The 24,215-nt window shown below is 38.7% G+C and overlaps 1 protein-coding gene across 1 annotated transcript in view; it reads right to left on the bottom strand.

Annotated features, from left to right (window-relative positions):
• Positions 1-23,810, bottom strand: part of LOC118431175 (pleckstrin homology domain-containing family G member 5-like) — a gene marked incomplete in the record, with an annotated part of 70,055 nt that extends 46,245 nt beyond the window's left edge. The window contains 3 exon segments of the mRNA XM_035842292.1: positions 11,767-11,825; positions 22,178-22,207; positions 23,324-23,810. Of these exon segments, the coding sequence (XP_035698185.1) occupies positions 11,767-11,825; positions 22,178-22,207; positions 23,324-23,336 (102 nt within the window).
• Positions 23,811-24,215: the final 405 nt, after the last annotated feature.

Raw genomic sequence — 24,215 nt, 5'->3', positions numbered from 1 at the left:
GTTTTTCCCTACCGGCGAAACATAATGAGCCATCCAGCACCATATATTACAAGTATGATTTTCTTATTACTATGCAATTAACAGTCCGATCTAGCCCACATATATACCAATGCATGAATATCACAAGCATCCCCCTCCCCCTTTCCCAGCTTCTCATCTACATGTCACATGTATTGATTCCACCTGAAATTATTACCTGTGAAGCAAGGAGCATGTCAAAGGGGATGCTGGTGACATGGAACAACCCGGCAGACAGGGTCGTCAGGTTTTTGCTCTCCAAACCTCCATCATTCCTTCCTCCACCACTCTGCATCGCCATCATGCCTCCGCGGTCAATACAGCAAATCCATTAAATCTAGGGATTCTGTCGAGCGATGGGCCTCTTTCTGTCTATCCCCAGGTCTACATCACATTAGATCGTTCAGATGGCCTCTCGATATCAGGGGCGTCGCCCTGTGTTCAGCTCGTTGTCATTGGCTGAGAGCAAGGTCAATCAACAGCACCATCAAGTATGAAATTGACAGAGTTAATGTTCAGTATCTGCAGATGCCCCTTCTGTGTTCCACATCCACACGTCACCTTGGTTGGGACTCGACATGTAAGGGTATTGTGCAGGGTGCATCAGGGCCCGCTGGCCTATTATAGCACCAGGTTCACCATCAAGGACATCTCTCCCCAGCTGTTACCATCCATCAAGGACATACCATTTACCCAGGCAGGCAGCATGCTTCAATTCAGCAAGCCCATTGACCTCTGAATATTTTGTCTGAAAAGCTAGCAATTTACCGGCTTGAGTCTTGCCTGGTTGGAGGCAAAGGTATCGGAATAGAATTAATTATAAAGGATCAGGATAATAATTCGTAGTTGCCTTGGAGTTAAGACACCATAACTTGTCACACAATAATAGCATATGAAACGGATTTACACTTTTGCAAAAGTAAAATATACATTTTTTTTTACATTTGCAATTCAAATATGAACATTAGCCAGTTTTATAGCACACATGAGAATACCGGTCCAAAAGCCATGATCACAAAGCCATCATCAGTAAGGGCATCACAAATGGAGAAAAGAATAGATTTTGGCACTTCTAATTTAGCTCCCAAAACCGATACCAGTGTATAGCAAATTCATCATCATCATTGTGCTCTGCATCTACTGTCTTTGAAGAGTCCTGTAACTGCATTCAGTCTTTCTTCATTTTTCTCCAATGTGCTTTGCATCCTGCAAGCTTCCTTAGCTCTACACAGTTGTAGAAAGGGCTTGCCCTCTGTGCTTTAGGTCTGCTTTCAGCAAGCTGTGTAGGTTGACACAACGTCTTACCTTGCGTGCCTTGTATAGCATACTATTACCCTTTAGCATGCTACATTAGTTGCCTTGCAGAACAAATTTTCAGGTGTACAGCTGCTGAAAGTTTAATCGCCAAGCAAAAACTTGCACCTTTTCAAATGTAACAACCTAAACTCCAGTACAAATCACCCCTCCCAGATAAATGTTTACAAAATGTGATTATAGTAATTGGCAAATGGAACACTTACTTATACATGTACATGTACCAAAGACAAACCAAACTTACCTCATTAACAAAACCACCCAACATCACTGCTGCTGTAATTGTGCAAAGTTAGCTCAGTCTTCTGTGTGGCAGAGAGCTTCACTTGAGTTAAGATTCAGAAAAGAGTACACACTTAAAAGAGGGCTTGTCAAGAGTTTATGAGAAACCCTTTTCTTTCTCCTGGCATCTACATGCTTTACGTTCATTATGGCTCATACATTACTCCTAATGTTGTTTTCAAGATAAAGTTCACTGATACCGCCAACATGAACATTCATATATCAAACACTAGCAACATGATGACAAACTTCTTCAAAACAAAAAAAAGAAAGTCAAAAGTGTTTTGAAAACTTGAATCCCTTTCACATCCCAACATCAGCACCCCTGGGAAACTCAAACTGAAGAGTGCTTGCCAAAAATACCTGTCACAATCACAGGTTCGCTAGAACGTCCTTGGCCCAATAGAACAGTCATTTGTAGTGATCTTCCAACATGAAGGTTTGGACAGGTGTGTCTAATAACAACATCTTCCAAATAAATCAATATTCCCTCATAGGCTCACTAATCAGCTTCTATATTGAGAAGAGGAGCAATGGACATGGGGATTTTTTTTAAAACTACCTATACTTTTCAACCCTCAACTTGAAAATATCATGCTGTAAAGAATGGTCAAAGTTGTTACGAAAAGATTAAACTGTTTTTATTACAAGCTGAATGGTAACTGTTTTGCCAGGACTGTTGGCATGCCCACATAGAAAAGGCTGGTTGTAAACCTGACATTTTTACAATGATTGGGTCACATCAATGTTCAAAGTGGACTGAGTACAAAGCAGTGCACAATCCACTGATAAACACAAAATGGGATAATTTTCCATAAAATACAGCCACAGTTTCACTAAGCATTGCCCAGCAACACCTGATTGGTGACATATAACTGTTATGCTTTTACACCCTAATGGAATGTTGGTCTCCTCATTAGGAACTTACGTTGTAATTTCCACTGACATACTTCTGAATCATTGAATATTCTCTGGAAAGGAACAAAACAAATCAAGACAGAAAAAGTCCTGTATTCCTTTCATATACATGAAGTTAAACTAAAAGGTAGTGAATGCTGAGATTGGATGGAAGTTAATTGCTACAACTAGTACAAGTACTAGTTTAAGCACAAACAAGATAGCAAATGCTAACCATACACATTGGTCTTGAAGAAAAGATACTGGCTTTTCTGACATATTCTTACTGATGACATTATTATATTCAAGTTGTCAAAATGTGACCATATTCATCCACCCCAATCACCTGATGTACTAAAAACAAATCCAGCCATTGGCACAACAAGTTTTCACCAGGCACTGACTTCTCAAGTTTTATATGCACAGGTGTGAGTGTGCTTACACCAAGGACTGGGGTATAGCCCCCATAATCTCTGTCATAAACATTCATAGCTTCTTACTTTACTACCTCTTGTTACTGAGATGTATCACTGAGTGGAAGAGAAAGCTAAAATGGCATATCATGGTATTACTGACTGCAGCTGTGTGCTTTGAAATGACTTGCAGGATGCCTGATATAAAGCATACAGGGTTTCTAAAGCAAGAAACCCTGATACAAACATCTTAATGTAATAAAACATACTCAGGCACACAGAGTATGTACTAGTATCTATAAAGGACATGGGTTGATCTTTTTATACAAAAGGATAAGAAAATGCTACCTAATAATATAGAAATCAAAAACTCTTGGTGATTGTCACCCTAAATTTTAAGAAACAGACTGACAGTCTACTATACAACTGTATGGTAAAATACACCAAGAAGATACATCCTCAAACTGCATTCTATAGTATAGTGTTGTACATTGTAACACAACAACACACCCTCTGCGGTTGTCCCGCCAACAGCACATACACGTATACGACAACACAATTTACAAGCCTACCTTATTCACAGGTACGGGCATTTCTGGCGGCACAAAGGTTTCAAAATGCATTTCCTAGACATGTATCCATCCAGCAGGGCTGCCACGCTTCGACTAAAAAATCCTTGGTCTTGTGACTTAATAAAGTGGAAAAAATTACCAACAGTGACAACACGCCCAAATGTGAGTAGTCAGGCAGAATAAGTGCAAACCGAGCTACATTGTACCATACAGTGGTTGGACAAAGATAGAAAGGGGGGTTCTAATCTATAATATGATGAGCTAAGCACGTTGGCAGCTGAACAAAATAAGAAAACCTCGAAGCAGCTTAACTTTTTACCAGATAAATCCTTAAGGGGAGACTAAAGAAGTTTCTTTGACAAGATCACAAACAGAAGAAAGATTATTAAGTTTCTCAAGTGGTCTGTGCCCCATGCCCATCCTTTGAACATTGATCAAACATTGAAATTGTGCCAGGTGCTGGCTTAAGTGAAGTTTAGTCACCTCTGAGATAACAATAACAGTCTACACCCTTGCCTTCAGGCTACCTACACACTTGGCTGCTTCTCCCATTTTGTTTGATGATTCACCATTGCCCGCTCAAAAAAAACACAAACAGAGACAAAAACATCAAGTACAGGGTATACTTAAACTTCAGAAATGACAGAGTAATTATCCATTTAACACGAGAAGAAAATCGTGCTTACAACTCGGTGTTAACAACTGTTCTCCTTTCATATCTATCACAAAAGGTACTCCAAGCTCCCACCTTTGAAAGTGGGCAGGTATGCCCAAATATGGCAAAATGTCAGAACAGCACGAGCACAGTTTTGTGCTTTTATTTCTACATCTTTTCTCTACAAGATTCATTTATAGAACATTATTAACAGGTATTTTCATAAAATCTACAATAGATCCTGCATGCTGCATCAAAACTGCATGCTACTAATCACTGACAGCATCTTCTTGAAGAGAACTCACTTGTCAGGAGACAAATCTCTAGATCACTTGTCACCAATAAACATGTACTCACCTATAGAGGGGGCCGGGGGGGGGGGGGGGGAGTTGACACTAGAAGCTTGTTCAAAATGTTTAGTCAAAAAATACCATGACATTCCCATTTATAAATAAGTAGAATCTTGTCAAGGAAGTTCTACCTCAGATCTTGTTCAGCCCCAAGATGTAGACAATAACGAGGCAAGCCCTCAGGGTACATTTGTCATTGATCCAGAATGATGGCCAGACAGGGCGGCAGTTGACGGCACCTGGTTGGTTTGGTGTCTGTCCTTTGTTGTCAACTGAGTGCATATCAATAAACTCACCCAAGCAAGTTGCCAAGAGTAATCTTTTGATGGGCATGAATTAAACTGAATCATGTGAGGATGAATCTGAATACATGGCAAGGTTCAGATCATCATCATCATGTCAGCAAAACAGAACGTTTCAACCTACGGTCATGGCAACAAATTCAAACAGCCTTTGCAATCCTGCTTCACTGATCACTCTCTTAGCTCTTGCTATTTCAACATGATCTTTATGTTTGACTCCACCTATTATTTGTTTAGAATATCTCAAACAACATTGCCTATAAACTCTAACTACATGTACGTGAACGTAGGTTAGACACCCAGGTAAAAAGATATGTCAAAAAGCAGTTTAATACTCAAAATCATATCCAGTTGATTGAGTAACAACTTTTTGGCCTAACTACATGTATTTGCTGATCATTTCAGCTATACTGGCAATCTGTAGTGTACAAACACACAAACACACACACACAATGTAAAGCTCACTCGAATGCCTGTATAGTATCAGTACTTGCTCACTTATGATATATCATTGCCAGGAAACCATGTTTCCTATATGTTAAGCACCATCTAGCTACATGAAAGCAAACTGCAGCAATCTTTCCCATTAACTTAATGATTAAGGGAATGAATTAATGTAATGAGAAAGGCTGTTGTACAAATTAGTAAGTACAATGCGCAATGATTATTATAATCTACGGACTGCTAACTGAACATAACCAATCAAGTTTATATGTCTTCATTTGGTATTGTGAATTTCTAGTTGCCTTTCCTTACTCCCTAATAGCATTTGTATTCCTTTCAACCACCTCTCCACCTTTGAATTTTTCCACTCATCATTTTAGAAGCCCAAGATGTTAACTTACATAAAGTTGAATTGGCATTTATTCATGAATTTCATGTCATGAAAGAAGGGTGGAATTTTTTTAGGTCCCAACAACTTCAAACAAGCAAATTTCTCCAGGTCAAATGGACAGGTTCTAGAGAAAGACCTACTTTCAAACCAGACCTCCTATTGGAGTAGATCAGACCATCTTCTGTTTGTTAACAAAATAGTTAAGATTTCTTCAAGGTCTTCCTTAAGAAAAACATCCGTGTGATCAATGATCTGAATTGAAACCGGATACCTTCTGATTCCTTACCTGTCAAGGTGTGCAAGGACTGATTGTCCAGAAGCTCTGATAAGGAGGCTAATAACCTGCAGGTGTGCACAGAACGGAAGACCAGAAAAACAAACGTGCCTGACATGTGAGGTCGGTGGTTCGGCCACAGGGTCGGGGGTAATTAGAGGTTATACTGTTTACGGCAAGGTTGTTCTGAGGTAGAGTTACAAGAGGTTGTTGTGTTAATCACATGTATGCTTAAGGACTTACATGTACATGTAAATGGTCAACCTTTATTTACTCTTAGGGTAGAACACAAAGAAGGCAGCAATTAGTCTGTGTTGTGCAGTTATACCACAGCAAAAAGGTGCAGTGATGAAAGATTTTAGAATACAAAATGAGTTCTTTTATGTAGCAGGTTCTCAAATACAGGTTTCATCCACTCGTTCATTCCTTAGCTGTTTACCTGTACTCGCATCTCCATAAAGCAGGAATGAATCAGCTACAATTTTTTATTATATCAATCACACTGAATGGTGAATGGAGAATTTATGCTTTGTGAATTGTGAAATTTTTTATTCACATTACAAACTCCCATCAGCCATCACGCAAAAGTTCCTTTCATAACCTATGATTCACATATTTTTCAAGCAAGCTGTCAAACCTCTTCAGGAAATAAAACAAGTAGGTATGAAAGAAAACACTGTTGACTCTCTGGTATGACGTCCTTTTCTTGCGTCATTACAGCATGTGCAAATATCACCAGCCCTGTTCCACATCTTGAAATCTTTGAAGTCTGACACACATGTCGTAGCAAGCAGCAAACGAAGAAATGGAGAGTGTTTTTCCTGATTAGCTTATAGAGGTGATCAAAGTTCACTTTAGATTGCTATTAAGTTCCCTCTCTTCAGAGCTTTTCAAGCGTGTTCACTATTGACGCAATTTGTTGTCATTAGCTGGTACTTGATTATTAGGTCTTTTAGTTTTACCTCATTGCAAACTCAAAAAGGAAATCTTAAAGAGTCAAAAGTACTGTACCATATTTTTCTTTTACTGTTTTCTTACTAATCTAATTCATCCATGTACATAAACCAGAATAATTTATAATTTCAATGACAGGACTGTGAATAAAATAAATTTTCAGTCGTTCCAATATACACATGTACCCACACAAGTCCCATTTCAGAAATATCTTTACAAACACAAACAGAATTGCAGAAGTTTAAGTTAACGAACATCAGTATATCGTGGCAACAAGACAAGGTGTGGCAACAAAAAAACTGTTTGTATCCATTTTTTGCTTGTAAAACAGACATTTTTACTGTGAATGAAAAAGCATTTATATATGTCAAAACATTACTGGGAATTCATTTTTTGTTGGCAAAACAGACCATTTATATAAAATAATGTATGTATTGCATGAATGCATTTCATGATGTTATTTTTCTACCTTCTAAGTTATATTGTCATGTTAATTTGACAGGGAAGATAATTTTAGATCACATACAACTGAATACCCGCCATCTTTAGTGAATAGCGTGGAAATCAAGGCATTGACAGCAACAGAATGGCACAGACAGAATTTTCTGTATACAAATTAGATACTTGCATTTTTCATCTAAACGTTTCTTACAAACAAATCTGAATTATAAAGATGGCATGTACTGATAGGGACTAAACGACCATCTGTCAAGATCTTACCAAAAGACCAATCCTTTACCACATAACTTAAGGATTTAAAATCCACATACACGTATGGTGTAACAGTATTGCACTTGTCAGATTGGCAAATATTGCTCAAGAGGTTAGTGAAGAATCACAATCTACAGGGCTCATACGTCATAATTGGTATGACTAGAAATGGATAAGCATTAGATAAACGTCAAAATCCATTCAGAATCAGAAGCCTCATCTGTGTTCTGCGGGTGACAATCCTTGTATAACACACCTTCCACTTTACATTATCTCATCTCAGACTATTTTATCACTACCGGTAGTCCATATCAAGCTGGTGTGTTACGTCGAAAGGTGGTTATGCTGGCTATTTAGATATAGATGCCATATAAAATCAGCCAAAATGGAAGAAAATAATATTTTTGGGGCATAAGCACGGTTGTAATGTGGTTCTTTACCCAGAAAGTTGCTCTTTTTCCACATTTACTTTCCATATGGAGGGGATTAAAGCAAAACATTACTTCCAAAGGGCAGTACATGCTTAGCCTCAGGCTGGTCAACAGCTCCAACAGCTAATCATGGTGAAGAAACAGTACTTAAGCTTCAGTCTTTCATCCATTCAGACTCACAAGGCTGAGTACAGGGAAAGCTGTTACACAGTGTACATAATCCAGCATTATCTTTCTAATACTGCAGAAGCTCCAGTTGTTATAGAAACTTTTAACGACTCCACACAGCAAGACTGTTTTGCCATATTGCTGGACTTGTTGCATGCTACAGTTCGTTCCCCAACTTACCTGCGGAGAAGGCAGAGTCTCCTCCAGAAAGACGTTATCATCGCCCTGTTCCTCCATGATCATATTCAGCTTCATCTCCACGCAGCTCTGTGGGCGCATGCTTACATCCCCGCGGCTCACCCGCGCCGGGGTACTTGTCAAGAGAATTCGCATTAGCGTGGGAGGCATTGATGTCAAGCCTATGCAAAGCCACACAAGATCTCAGCCAGCTCCTTACTGACTCTGCAAGTGACACGGCCGCTGTAACGAGGAGGCGGGTCTGAAACTAGTTTAAGGTGGGATGGCGCATGATGGTCCATGTGACTGTCTTTCTGCTCTGATTGCAGACATCAAAGACTGACATGTCTGGCATGACCAGAATAATTGTAGGGTAGCCATCAAATAACTATCATTTCTTAATTTTGTCTAAAAAAATTATTGCATAGTCAACTTCAGACTGGATATGCTTGTTTGTCAATCAGCTTTATATAATACATTGTATTGATATTGAAATCAGATTGAAGGCCTTTACTTTAACTAAGCTTAAGTGATAAATAGAAGTTTCTTATGTAATCATGGTTCTGGGTCAATGGATAGAAATAAGTATAGAATTATGAAACATATCCAGATGAAAGGAATTACGCCTTTAACATTTTCAATTAAGGTCATATCCTCCTCCAATCTTACATAAGCCTTCAAGTTTTATAAGATCCATCAAGACAGATATCAAGGCAGGATTTCCAACAGGATTTCTTCACAGTGTAGGGGGGATCTTTAAAGTTAGTTTTCTTACTCTAAGCTCAGCAAAGCCACATGGCAAGTGGCACAGCACAAGCATTGCAGTGGAGCTGAGGGCATCCTCCCCCTCAATTTTCTTTATTTCATGACCCTCAGAAATACTATTACCTGTCTATTGCAGGCCAAATTTACTAAAATAAAGCCAACATCTTTTATCATTGTTTCAACTTTCAAAACAGAAAAGCCACCTATGCTGGTTGAAACACAGTGAAGGGGCCAAAATCATGGCATAGCAGATACAAATCAAAGTGCTTGTGACCTTTATGCTAAACCCTTCAAGGATGCCACAAGCACAGGTGAGTGACCTGTCCAATGTGATGAAACTAACGATAAAGGGGTGTCAAAATATCCAGGTAACCCACTTTCAGGTGTCCCACATGGTTGGCACGTGTGCCAGAGGCTAGCTACTGTCCTGTATGCATTGAGTTCTGACACCTGTTTGCATCGCTTTGATTTACGATGCTTTGAGTGTTGTTTTATAGCTGAAGGCTACACAGGAAACAACACTGCTTTCAATTGTATACCAACGATAGATGTCTCACTTGTGTGTAAGGTTGACACTCAAATGAAAGTGTGCAATTAAAACTGTATTTCTGGGGAAGTATGAGATGATGATGATGAGATGATAATACATCTTTATCTGCTTGAACATAACACAATAGCATCATTATGATTTAGAGATTACTGAACAGACTCGAGGAAGCATTGGCTGCAGGCGAGAACAACTCTCATCATAATTGCTCGGCAAATTACTGCAGTGACGTCAGTACTTCATACTTAAGGCCAAATCAAACTGATGACTTGGTTCCCAGATTGGCGTCTTCCATTTTTCAGATCTTGATTTTAAAAAATACAGCAATCATCGGCATGGCTTTATAATGCTCAAGAGTCTGCTTGCACCAATCTTTTCAAATCTGTTACCATATGCATAATATAACTCATCAGTCATGTTACCTGTGGCAAGGAAATGGAACTTACAAACTTATTAAATAAGTAAGCTACAGCCTATGCAAGGGGTTTGAAAGTAAAGTTACATTTATAATACAACAAAGTCATGGTGACTCACTGGTAGGCAAAAACCAGACAGTCAACAAAGCATTGATATACATGTTGATTAGTAATCTGTTCTTCAAGTAGACCTTAAATACAACTTACTTAAGCTGATCTGAGTATGTTTTTGTCTACCAGTAATCGAATGACCCAGATATAACAGCCACTGTTTGTACTCACATTCAGATAAGATATTTGCATATATATTACCCCACACTTAAGCTCAAACTGAATTCATTGCAGCCCAGTGGTGCCAGTCACCCTTTTGAGAGAGGCTTTACAATATGTTCACAATAATAATCTAATGATTAGGCCATTACTGGCACACATGAGACCGCTGACATGAATATGGAAGCCCTGCCTTATTTACATGAATGTTCATAATGACGTGTTGCCTTCATAAATCAAGTCTATAACAAAGAAGAAACCTACAAAGAAGAAACCAGCCTACTGCTGCCTGTGATCCACAAGTATTGAATTGTTGCAATTCCAATAAATCAAATCAAATCAAACATTTTCTTTGCATTTCTCTTAGTTTAAATGTGTAAAAATCTGACTAAGAAATCCATATTCCTTCCGTGCGTGTAGGTTCAAATGTCCTCCATCACACTTGTCAGGGATGGTACAATCTTACTGCTATATCCTATATTCTAAATGCAACACTGATAAAATGGGGACAAAACACAGGCGCAGTCCAGCATTGTAAGTAGCTCTGAAAAGTGCTGCTAATTTCAATAGACAGCGATAGTCTACCTTTATATATGGCAACCATTCACTCTACATGACTTAATGTTAAAGCTTGAGTTATCAAGTAGGCAAAACAACCCCAATTCTTGTTCAGTAACAGCTCAGATACACCTGTACTAATCAGCTTACATAGGCCATAGTGGCATCAAAGGTCAGTACAAATAGGGTAGATCAGCCACCTGCTCACTCATACATGCAACTATGATATGAACATCATTAATATTTGTTCCTACTCATTAGATGTAAGAGCACTCAGTGCACATTTTTGGGAGTTAAGCAGTGTAAGGAATGGGCCTTGCCTTTGACTTGCAACAAAAATGGTCAATAATAGCTAAGGACATGTAGGTAGGCGCCAAAGTGGTTGCGCAGAGTGGAGGTGAGTTAAGGTGAGTGAGGTAAGTTGAGGTGATTGATTGGGTCATGGTAGTTTTTACACTTGTGGAGACTTTCAGCTGATGAGACAGCAAAAGTTCCTCATACAGCCTACATTTGTATATACATATACTACAATGCTTCATGATTTATTCTACCATGAGTGGTTCATACTCTTGCATTCATTAGAGGAATATTCAGAAATTCTCCTGTGAATTCTTACCGCAATAATATTTACCTTCCCCAAGAAGATCATGTTTTGGGGTGCTGGCTGTTTTTTCTGCGTAAAGCATAACTCAAGAAGTCGTGGATGGATATCTATGATATTCATTTTGTTGTTAGAGGTTGGCAGAAGGAAGGAACAATATTAGATTATGAGCCCCTGGCGGCTTTATTTGTTGCAGCGGAACTTCCAGATATCTAATTTGTAAATGCTATAGGACTGAAAATTTGCGAAATGTTACCTTGCTGGCTCGTCTTCTGTGTGAACAGCTGGGGTTTTGACACAACAGCATGGATCCGTCTGAAAACATAACATAAACAGGAAAGTTATGATATCCACCGCTTGTTACATAAGAACAAATAAGAGAACAATTTACAAGTAACGGTACATCCATGACAAATATTGACTTGCAATATTCAACGCATATGGCAAGTGTTATAAGTCTTCAAAGATTTATGAGTTTCATAGCTTAGCTGAAATGATACCATACATATCAAGATTATATGCAAGTGTGACAGGCATATAAAAATGCAAGATAGGACAGCAGCAACACCTAGCAGTTATAATGGGCACTGCACTGCAGGATCTATTAACAGTATTTAACTGCTTCTAATACATACTACACTTCTATTCAAGGATTGGCTCACGGTCACACACTGTACTTCCCATTTGCTCTTACTAGCATATGTTATGTTTACCCTAGAATAAATTTGGAAAATCATGTCCCACACACACACCGCAACGTTTCTTTGAAGTTTCCCAAAAGCCCATCCAATGCCAACAGTTGGATGGTACTACAAATTGATTCTACTTTTATCTTGATGCTAATACTATCATATCTTAATTCCCAGTAACCTAAGTAACTTAACGGCCTTTTTCTCATACCAATACAATGTGCTATCATAACTTAGTTCTGTAGTGCAGTTTCACATAGCCTGTACATAAGTTGACAACGTCACAATAAAAAGAGCAATATCTGTGGGGAGGGGCCAATTTAGCCCCCGACACAGACTACCTTAATCACAACATACTAAACAACAAGCACTTTAGGACTTGGGGGTCAACATCTAATCCATACTGCTGTACTTACATAGCTAACACATAAAGGCAATCAATCTACCTGCCAAAGGAGAAAGGTCAGAAGACAACAACACCTCTGCGTACCTGTTGTTCTACCTGGCTTGTGTTTGGGGTTATGTGGGTAAGGCACGCATGACTGACACTGTTTCAGGTGTGAACATGGGTAAGACGTAATTTGAGCCAACCTGATTATCAAGTGGACAGATATATGACAAACAACGCCTGCTAACATAAACATAACACTAACAGACCTGAGACAAATCGTAAATGTTTTAACCTCAAAACAAATGAAGAATGTGCTTGTACATGAAATTGTTTACCCCATAGAGTCAGAGAAAAGGTAAATGTAAACACTCATGTCCAGGATGCATAATCAATTTCCACACCCAAACCAACACTCAGACACATCTACTCACTCCCATAGTGATACACTGAAGTTATTTTATAATACAGGTACAGAACGTAAATTCTGATGAATCCCATCTCCTCTATCCCTTACTGCCTTAGTCAAACCATTTGACAGTTGGGGCTTCATGGAAGATCTGGCTCAACTCTCTGATGAAAATGTTATCAAGTTATATGACTGAACTGTTCATCATATCAAGAAGAACAAGATTCTGAGAAAAGGGTGTTCATGATGCTGCCGATACATAAGTAGCCTTTCTACCTGGCTACCTCCACTGACAACAAGTCTTACCTGTGCAAACAAGGACCTTTCACTGTAAACCACCCATAGAGAAACTGTGTGCATTTTCCCTCAGGTGTGGCCAACCGGTTAACCGTTACAAGGATACATTTTCCTTCTTAAGTAAGGGGATAACCCTTTCAATGCACTAGCACCTTACAACAAGCCATCACCTTTTCATGCTTACTGCACCTTAAAGAGCTGTTAAGTCCCAGAACAAATAGCCAAGAACACTTTAACATATCACAACAGGTGTCTTATAACAAATCTTGCCTACTCTTGCATGCTTCATCTCAGATTTTTTCTTTCTAAGCTGGAAAATTTGAGAATTCTTTTACTCAAAGTTTTAACAAACTAAGGCCATACCAATTTAATTTGTTGGTTCTCGGATTTTTTCAGAAAAAAATTGAAGCGACAGGGCGAAAAAAAAAAAAAAAAAAAAAAACTTGCAAGTTGGGGGTCAGGCCCAGACCCCATGGTATACGTGTGCTAAAAATAGTTTATCTGTTATAATATGATATAATATATTTCGTTCTAGTTAACTATCTAATTTTTATCTTATCACGTGGTAAACACAAAACATCTTAAACAGACCAGTATAATGTTAGTATTTTTTACAGAAATTAAGCTTATTTTGTATTTAATTCAGTAGAATTTCTATTTTAACTACAACAACAACAAATTTCATATAAGTTTGTCTCTAGAAATAAAAATAAAAACATTGCTGGAATTATTTGCCCTCCATGTTGGTTGAAATCCATACATCCAAGGCTCTAAATACATTTCATGGTGAACTGGTGCAGATGAAAAAAATCATAAATACACTTGCACTCCCCAAAAAATAAATGCACAACCAAAAGTACTATAAACTATAAACCATATATTAATTCTCCCTTTTTTTGTTACATGTACAATTGTTTGTTAGCAAAAAATTGGATGCAACTTGATAAAAACCTCATTGAAAAAAACCAGTGACCCTTCACTGCATTACAGTACAAGTCAAGAGCTGTGAAGTCTGATAGTAAGATAGGGGGCGCTGCTGCACATTTCACAAAATGGCTGCCGCTCGGTTTGTTTACTCCATTTTCGGACGGCTTTCAGACGAATTTCTACCTTTCAGGCATACCAGACATGTTGACTATGGAGGTACAAGAGTGAAAAGTATTACTTATTTATTGAGTTGTTTATTTGGGTGCCGATTTCTGTGTTTCAGTTGAAAATTTACTGTGTGTTTGAGCACATGCTCCTGAGCCATGATTTAATATGAACTTCTGCTACGTTACTTGTCCATGTGTATCTCATATTTACGATGATTTCATCATCATCATCATTTGTCATCCTCTTGAGAGGTGATGCAAACGAAGTTGGCCTTCCAGAATTGCCTGTCCTTCATCGCCGTAAGAAGACCTTTCCCCTCCAGACCTGTTTCTTCCTCAATGAGCTTCTTGAGAGTTGAGCTTGGACGGTGATTTATGTGTTCCTAATTATGTTTTGCAACAAACTAGAAATGAATAAATTGGTAACAAAGGATTTGGGGGGAGAAAAAATAAATCTACTGGTACTTCCAGATGTTCTGAACCCGATAGTTTGTCAGCAACAGGCAACTGAACGGAGTGGTGGATCTGATCCGATTTTTTTTTTTTTTTTGAAATTGGGAAAAATAGAAGCGGCGATTCCGAGAACCAACTAAATAAATTGGTGTGGCCTAAAAGAAAAAAAAATGAAGGTAGCATGATAACATGTTTTAAACCAATTTCTACGTGAAATTGGGTACAATGACAGAGTGATATCATGATGTTAGAAATACCAAACAATATTTCTAACTTTCAGATTATTTCCTAAGGTTTGACTTGGAAGTTTAACATCAGATTTACATAAACACTGAAACAGAAAACCATGAACCCAGATGAAAGGTGCTCACTTTTTCTGGAACTTGGAGCCTCCACAACACTTAAGGTTGGAGTAAACCCATCCTGTGGCATATCTTGAAAATAATTTTATTCCATCAGAAGTGGTGTTTCTTTAGGTCTATTTTGATTATCTTTGGTGTTTTTCACCCCAATGACACAATTTGACCCATAAATTGAAGAGAAAATTGTTGTTTTTCACCCCCCTGGAAACTGGGGCATTATTGAGAACAGCCTGCTCCGCCCCTTGGGGGCAGCCCAGCTGTCCCATGGCGCGAAAACAAGAGGCGACTGGACCAATCAGGCTACGTTATGTGGATGACGACAGACCCACAGAGGATCTTCACAGCTATCTCAAGAAAGAAGAGGAATTCCCTGATTATTTGTATATAAAATAAATATATTCATTCATTCAATAAAACAAACTGTTCTGGTGTGAAGAAAAGTTTCATTCAGTAACATTCATTTTTATCTTAAATTTAATAAATTTAGTGCCCGTGCAAACTCCGATCTAGCGTCAACTGCAATGGCTTTATTTCTTCATTCTTGGATAGCAACGTAACCAACGGCTTGACTGCACTGATATGTGAACAAGTATGACAAAAGACCAGTAACGGTAGCGTTCATTTTTATTGTAATAGATTCAATGTTTTCAATCTTCACTGTAACCAAAGATAAAAGTTCCTTGCTGTAACGGCTTTCTTTCTTGGATGTCCATTACATAGTAACGTAACATTTCGGACCGACGACACGGCAAATATCTTTACACATCGAGTAGTTGAAGAATAACTTCCGACAAACATTACAACATGCAGATTGTCGATATTTTGTAGATACAATGTTGAACTTACGTAAAATATGTAACCGTCTGGGCAAACATACAAAAGCTTTAGTGCTCCGACCCTTGACTACGACGAAAAATTACTCAACAATTTGCTGAATTATTTATTCCATACCACATTCGGTCATCTCCTTTCTCGGGGCTATCTATCCCAATCAAGCCGCGCAGAAGCTAGCTGTTTTCGTCCCGACAACGGTGGAAATCGTGGGCGCACATGTGTATAATTTTTTCTCGGATCATGTGGCGGCATGGCATAACAAAGGGACGTGAGGGTCCGGCATAAAAAACAAGTCCGTATCTCCAGAAAAAACGGATAGAGTGTCTCCAAAAGGCATCAGAATAATCCTAAAGACTTGTCCTACAATACTTTGTAGGACATATTCCTGTATACGGCCGTTTTCCGGCCCAAACTTCGCCACAAAGCGCTCGGCGGGATTCGCCTCTCACCGAGTCCGCCATCTTCGCTGCGCCGGCATGGCCGTGACGTCATCGCGTGTTGTTGTTTATTTCGGGCTGACAGGTTTTGCGGAGTCACCCCCGGCTTGGATTTGCAAATCGCGCCATTTCTGTTGAGTACTGCGTGCTGAAAGGTCAATGACCTCGCATTTTACCGGAAGTGAGCGGGGCCTATGGAATGCAGGCCAAAACCCTGCGATTTTGGCTCTTTTACGGCCCCTGAAGGGGAAATATGTTACAACTACGATAGATAAATGATTTTTGCGACGAACCCATGGTAAAACTAATCATAAAACAAGGGAAAAAGAGTCATTTTTGTGGAGTTAACCCTCGAAACTAAAGCTTCAAATTCGGCCGAAACGATGCGGTGCTATTTGAGTCCCCCAGGGCTGGGGGCATCGGGGGCAATAAAAATTCACACAAAAAAATTCGTTAAAAATCAGTATTTGGAAATCTGATAAAAAACGAATTTGTATGGCTTGCCATCACTATTATGGACATATTACAAGAGATTCCATTGACTTATCTCCAATCCCCAGCCTGTAGGTTCATTTTTTATGAAAATGGGCGTGGCCCCATAATACTTGATGACGTCATCATGACGTCATAAAAATCTGCATAAATTATCGACTTGCTATAAGACACTTTATGACAAAAACTTAGAGTCCATACTTAACTGCAACATGTATTTTTTGAACACCCCAAATGGGTTTTCCCAGACCTTAAGTATCTAGCCATACTAGTATTGAACCTACTTGGGCCAAAGTACTAGTACGTAACCCTCATAAAAAGTCATATTTCAGTCAACAGCAGTGCAACCACGCCTAAGTTATCTGCTGTAATGACCCCATATGACCTAATCAAAGTATACTGTTCCCTTGTGACATATCACGTTTCCCAAGTTGTATATGAAAACAGAATTTGACTGGTATGGAGAATAGTATAAAAGGTAAAACAAAAGTAAAACCCCTATCTATTGTTTCATTCTGTCACACATGTTTTATAAAATATGCACCTGTATGATGCAATTAAAAAAACATATTGGTTATGCAGATAGTTTACACCTAGGTGCAATAGAACCAGTCAGTATGGAATAGAACTAGTCAGTATTACCCTGTAGAAGGTGCCAGTCACGAAATATTGGCTGTGATTCTATGTCTGGGTTTTGAATTAAGAGTCTTGTGGTCAAGTGACTCTTCAACCTGATGAAATAATTCACGAAATATTTGTTCACGGAATTGTACATATTTATAGATTGAGCATAATGAAGTGGTCCATACAATCTTTTTTTTCAATAAAGACATCAATACAAGAATACATAGTGGTGGGACATTCTAAATATATCTATTGAATGCGAGGAGTCACGACTCAATGCTATAAATAATACCAGTACATAGTATTATTTATACATGATAGACAGACGAGAGAGTGAATGGCTCAACCACCTACACTAATTACCTATACGGTATACCTGCCTTTAGACTATATCATAGTCATTTGATTTGACAATTAGTTGTAATCAGGTTTGAGACATCTACTGAAGTAAAATCAAATTGTGAAAGATGCTACCTTCGCAAAATGTGCCTTGTTTTCCATCTGGACGATGTCTTACATAGAAGTCACCATTTTTCCTACCTTTAATACTGGGGTGTTCACACAACAACTTCTTATGTTCGTTCTGGTTGCCTTGTGTGTTACCACCTTACTTGCATTAGAAAACTGTCAACAACAACCAAGGTATAAAGGACACACTGGGATTTGTAATCCATTGCTCTGGGCTAGATACACTGGCTGGCACTGTTGTTATGCACGAAAAGGAAGTCTGGATCCATTAGTATACAGACCTTTTGGCATTCGCAATTGTTTATCATTAAACCAAATCTGCTGTCCCATTACTGCGTCTTACCCTGCATACACTTTCCAGTGAAATTGCCCACAGACATTAGGCATTTCCCGTCACTACGTCACACGAGCTTAGCTTGTATTGTTTCCAAATCTCTGCAATTGAAAAGGGTATAACAAGACTTCATGTTGATCAATTGGCATTCCAGATTCCATGGTGAGGTGCCACTCTTGCAGGAATGCTGTTATGTTCTAAAATCTTATTTTCCAAAATGAAGAAATTAGAACATTTCACTTTGACATGTTCAACTGTTTTTTTTCCTCCAGTTAGATGTACTTGTCTTGATTTGTTCTGCCCATTCATACTTGGGACTAGGGGTGGGTAGCGGTACACTGTAACGATACAAAACCATTTTTTCTTGACCTAAAAAAAAATCAGTGGACCAGATGTTGGGCCGATTTGAAAATGAACATATTATACTGGCATATGTTTTCGGGATTACAGGTTCAAGAAAATAATTTTTTCTACCAAGGACCTGGACCATAACTGACCTGACTTTTCTATACTGGTACCCACCCTACTAGTGACGTTGAAGAAGAGTGATGATAAATCTACAAATTATATCCAGTTGAAGGGATGATTGAATTGCCTTTAAAAAAAATGGATACATCATGCACAGAAACTCTACTTACATGATACCTGTCAAAATATTGTGGATCCATACAGAAATCCACTGCACATACTGAAACAGGATGCATTTCAAGCCTGATAAAACGCTGCTAGGCAACAAGACAAGCACTACTTCTAACAATTCACTTCTCAGACACCTGTCTCCGCTTATCAACACCTGTCTCCACAGCAAGATGTTTACCTGTATTCTTAAGGTCTCTAACAGTAGGGTGTGTCTCCACTTCAACAGAAAGCTAACATCAGGTGTCTGACATAACAGGTGTCTCCCTCTAAACAGTCCAAATACAAACAAGAAAAAATACACAAACTAACACTACTTCTAACAATTCATTTCTCAGACACCTGTCTCTGCTTATCATCACCTGTCTCCACAGCAAGATGTTTACCTGTATTCTTAAGGTCTGTAACAGCAGGGTGTGTCTCCACTTCAACAGAAAGCTAACATCAGGTGTCTGACATAACAGGTGTCTCCCTCCAAACAGTCCAAATACAAACAACAAAAAATACACAAAGGATCATTCTACTTCCCATTATGTATAAACTATCAATCACCGAAATATTAGAAAATCAATTCTTCAAATAGTTTTTGAGTTATATTCACAAACCAATCAAACAACCAACAGGCCATCCAGGGAAGCCCGGTAAAAACCTACAGTACTGCAGTAATATCAGTAATGGAGGTTACATCCAGCATTTGGATGGGCTTCACACTTTGTTCACAACCATCAAAAAGCTTTGATTTTGAATAAATCATGATGCTGTTTTTTTTTTACCTGGAACTTGGAAGTGCATGTATATTTGAGCTAACATTTGACAATGGTAGATCTGATCAGATCAGATATTCATAATATCATATCATATATGATAAATAAATTTTGTATCTTTTTTTGGACTGAAAAAAGGCCATAATGGGCTAAGACTGAAAAACATGAAACTTTTCCATTTTCTTAAGTCAATTTTAAGTTTTATGCAGGGAGCAGGGTTGCAGTGTGTGCTATAGCCTTCTTATATCTCGCTTATAGCAGCCCACCCTACATTCGGCCTGCCATTCTACTAGCGAGGAGGGGCCAGTTACAGCCCTAGGTAAAGCAGAGGTTGTGTTACACAGAGTGTGAAAGAGTCAATGTGTATAAATTATAACATGCTGCTTAATTCAATAGTTTCTGTTCTAGAAATATATTTCTAAAATGGTGCTTTGGCACAAAATACTCTTTACATTCTGAAAGCCATTGAGGGTATACAGGTTGCCAACTAACAAGAAAATTAAATTCATCCACTTCAGTGATTCCAAGTGCAAGTGAACCGTGTATAGATAAGGGTAGGTCTTCTAAGTTATTACCTGTTCAGCTGGAAATACCCTAGGGGTCTTGTCAGTAATCAGGCTGAGCATACTTATGGGGACAAAGTTGGGGGTAGTGTGCATCAGTGCATTGGTCTTTGGACTGGTCCATTTTCATAGCACTAGCCTGGGTGCCACTTGAATACTACATGTACAAGGGCTCCTTATATTCCCTATTCTGATTTTTGGGGCAAATTGGTTGGCATCCAGGCTATAAAGTATAATAAAAGCACAAGGAGTGATGTTGCATTTGCAACACTTGACTGTTATTTTCTCAACATTTCCAATAATTCTAATAATAGTAATACTCTCTGAGATATGGTGTGTGGGGATCATAATACTACAAATTGTGCAACAAACCTCACTTTCCTCAACACTGCAGTATCAGGCTAGTGAAAGACCATGGTATGTACCATGAGCACTTTGAGATCTACATGTACATAATGTATAGTTTCAAACTTTCTGTACATGTAGCATGTTAGTTTTAGTACATGATGTAGTATGCTAGCACGACATGATTGACCTGTGTTACTGTCAGAACCTACAATAAGATACACCACACAGACTGAGGGGATTCAGTTTTCTGTGCAGTTAACAAACAGGTACTTTAGCACCCATACTGGATCTGTTTTCCCAGAACACTTGCCTTCCCAACATACATACCGTATATTCTCGAATAAAGTACGCACCCCAATTAAAGTACGCACTCCTGACTTGGGGCAAGTCTTAGACAGATCTGTGGGACTGAAAGGTAAAATGGAAAAACTCAAATAAAGTACGCACCCCCTCTCCACCAATTTGGACAAACCTTGAACTGGTTAAATTCAAATTTATCATGTCTTCCACGGGTTATTTTGCATGAAATAACCTGGGGTTACACTGTCCTTGTCTCTTTAAACTTGTGGATTGCCTAACTGCAACTTGTAAAAATCACTGAGAATGAACTGGCAGAAGAAGTCAGCTAGTACATCTAACTGGGAAAACCAGTTGTACAACTGTCAAAGTCACTAACTCAAAAGGATTGTATGCAAATGCCAGTCTTATGTAAATTATGTTTAGACAATTATTTGGTAAGACAACACCCAGACAACTCCAACGTGTATGTTTTGAAACTTTCCTGGAAGTGTAGCCACAACTGGCTTTATTTTAGGCTCTTTTACCATTTATCCATGCAATAACCTCAAATAAAGTACGCACCCAGACTTTGGCAACAACTTGTAGCACCATTTCAGATTTGAAAAATTTAAAAAGTGCGTACTTTATTCGAGAATATACGGTAAAATGTTTCTGGCCTTGCCCCAGATATGGTTTCAGGGCTCGAAATACTTTTTTTATGCATACCTGCACTGACAAATTTTACCTGCACCACTCTGAATTTAGGAAGTACGAATCATACTAAAGTTGTTCAATTCAGGAACCATTGTTATTTTTTCTTTTATACTTAATAGGGGATAACATTCAATACTGCTAATAACAATCCACATACACCTACATCATATGACATTTATGTATAAAACCCAGCACATGGACCAGTGCAGGTTAGGTGCAGGTAGACACCAAAGGTACCTGCACAGCTCCATTTTTACCTGCACTAACCTGCATATGCAGGTGGTATTTCGAGCCCTGGGTTTGAATCCAGTTATGACTTGAATAGATTGAACCAACGTTATGTAGACAACTGTTGAGTACAAATTAATGCATTTATTGTCCTAAATATGATAATGTGTTACATTTTGTACATACAAAGTCATGCTAGTGACAGTGTACTGTTTTGCTGCAGAATAACAATGTAGGATAATGTTTCAACACACCTTTTGCCTCTGGGCGCAACAAATCTGCAGCTGAAAAGCAGATAGGGAGATAAGAAGTTAGAATACCAGAACTGCACAAAAACAGACTTCAGTATCAAACAGTTATATATAATTATATATAATTACCGTGACTTTATATTGTTAGACGAACAAATTTTAGCTATGTATCAAACCCACTTGTTGGATGGGGGAAACGTGAATAAACATTTAGGGTAGAATAGAAAAGAGAAAACAGGTAACTTTAGCTGCAATGGGAGAATGCGTAGTGTATCTTGTTAAGTTTGTGTGCTAGGGAAAAACTCTAATGTCACATAATTGTTAACATTATAATAATAGTTGTCAACGTTACCATTTCCCAGTGAAAACAGATACAAATGTACCTGATTTCCCTCAGCTAGATAAAAAGTTAGCTTGATTACTGTACATTTACACTTGATATAATTGTGAAATTCTCTACTGACCATTTGGACAACATTACAGCCCAAAATAATGAGGAAAAACTTTTTTAGGAACTGTCAGCTGATTTTTCCATGATCACCTGCTCTGAGTTTGACCTTCCAAATCTAAAAATAGTTTTAAATCAACATTTTATTATCTTTAATGTTAACGTTATAGTGCTACACTTTCTGTTGGAACAACTGGTGGGCTTCAATGTAATTTGCAACAGCTGAGTACAAAAACAATGTACACTCTTAGATCTCCGTGACATTTTGACATTGTTCAAACAATTTTTGTTGGGAGGAGCTTTTAATCGTTTGGACATGCAAACAAGAAACGCAAACAACCTGTGACAAAATGTAGCAAGTTGTAAAAGGCACCAGTAGAGGAACGTTCTCTTTTCAAAGGGGTCTCTACTGTAAAATGTTACAGACGTCTTTGTGTGGTTTGTGTAGACACAATACAGTCGTGAATGCGACAGAAACAAGATGAATAGTTCCTAAAGATTACCAAGTGAAAGGAAGGACCACAAAGCAACGATTGTGTTCAATCGAATAAGGCCTGTCGGCGGCCATGTTGGCCCTCCATTTGTAACAATAATATTCGGTTTTTCTCGGCAAGCATTCATAATGTTGTACTATTTGAGTTAGATTTGGGAACAGGATCATTGCTAGTAGAATTACCTAAAATATCTGACCCAAAACCCACCTTTCTCTGGCATCTTGGGGCGGGTAAACGAGGCAAAGCGTCGAGCCGTCGTGTGAGATCTTTGATGGAGCCGTCAGAAGAGCAGCTACCTTTGTTTTTACTCCAAATGGCTTCTTCTTGTCGGCATAGCTAGCTTTCAGCGACCCCAGAGTCCAAATTCTGCCCCTTACGAGCCAAGCAGAACGACCTGTTGCTGGGTGTTTCTCGGAAAATTGCTGCAGGGCGCGTGCAAAATCGGAGCTCTGCTTACGAAGTCATTTTCCTGCTCGCGCTAGCTGTTGCAGACGATACACAAAAGCACCAGTCTCAAACAACTGCTCCGGTTCGTGCAAGGAAGTAATTACAGCGTTCTGACAGACAATTAGTTGTGATGATTTCTTCCTGTTCCGGCCGGAAATGCAGGTAAGGGTTATTAGGAGACACAGAAGGAACACACCGGTGACTGCACAGTTCCGCTGCTCCAAGATGTTTGCGAAATTGATTCAGGTCACGTGACGCAACTGACGTGCATGACCCCGCATTGACCCCACATTTCGAGGAAATTTCACAGGAAATTGTTTGTTAGACTACAACTAGTACAAGGTGTAAAAAGTCGGTGTTTCATCTGGAAGAATAACTAATAAATGTTTTGAGTGGTTTTGACAGCGGTCTGAAATATATACAATCCAGCTCCTGATAAAACTTTTAGGTCCTTTAAACCAAGGAGGTTTGCTAACTAAGCTCCTTGCTTATCCCAAGGAGCTTTTATAAAAAGTAAGAAAAAAACTCCTTGCTTATCCCTGGACTCACAGATTACCAATGTCATGCTCGAGTATTACAAATTTGAAATTGATTGACAATGAAAAAGCAATGCGTTTGACACACACATTGAAAGAACATAAACTGGTAAGTT

This window comes from Branchiostoma floridae, chromosome 14, assembly GCF_000003815.2.
Source record: "Branchiostoma floridae strain S238N-H82 chromosome 14, Bfl_VNyyK, whole genome shotgun sequence".
Taxonomy (NCBI): domain Eukaryota; kingdom Metazoa; phylum Chordata; class Leptocardii; order Amphioxiformes; family Branchiostomatidae; genus Branchiostoma; species Branchiostoma floridae.
This window is presented reverse-complemented; position numbering and strand designations above follow the sequence as displayed.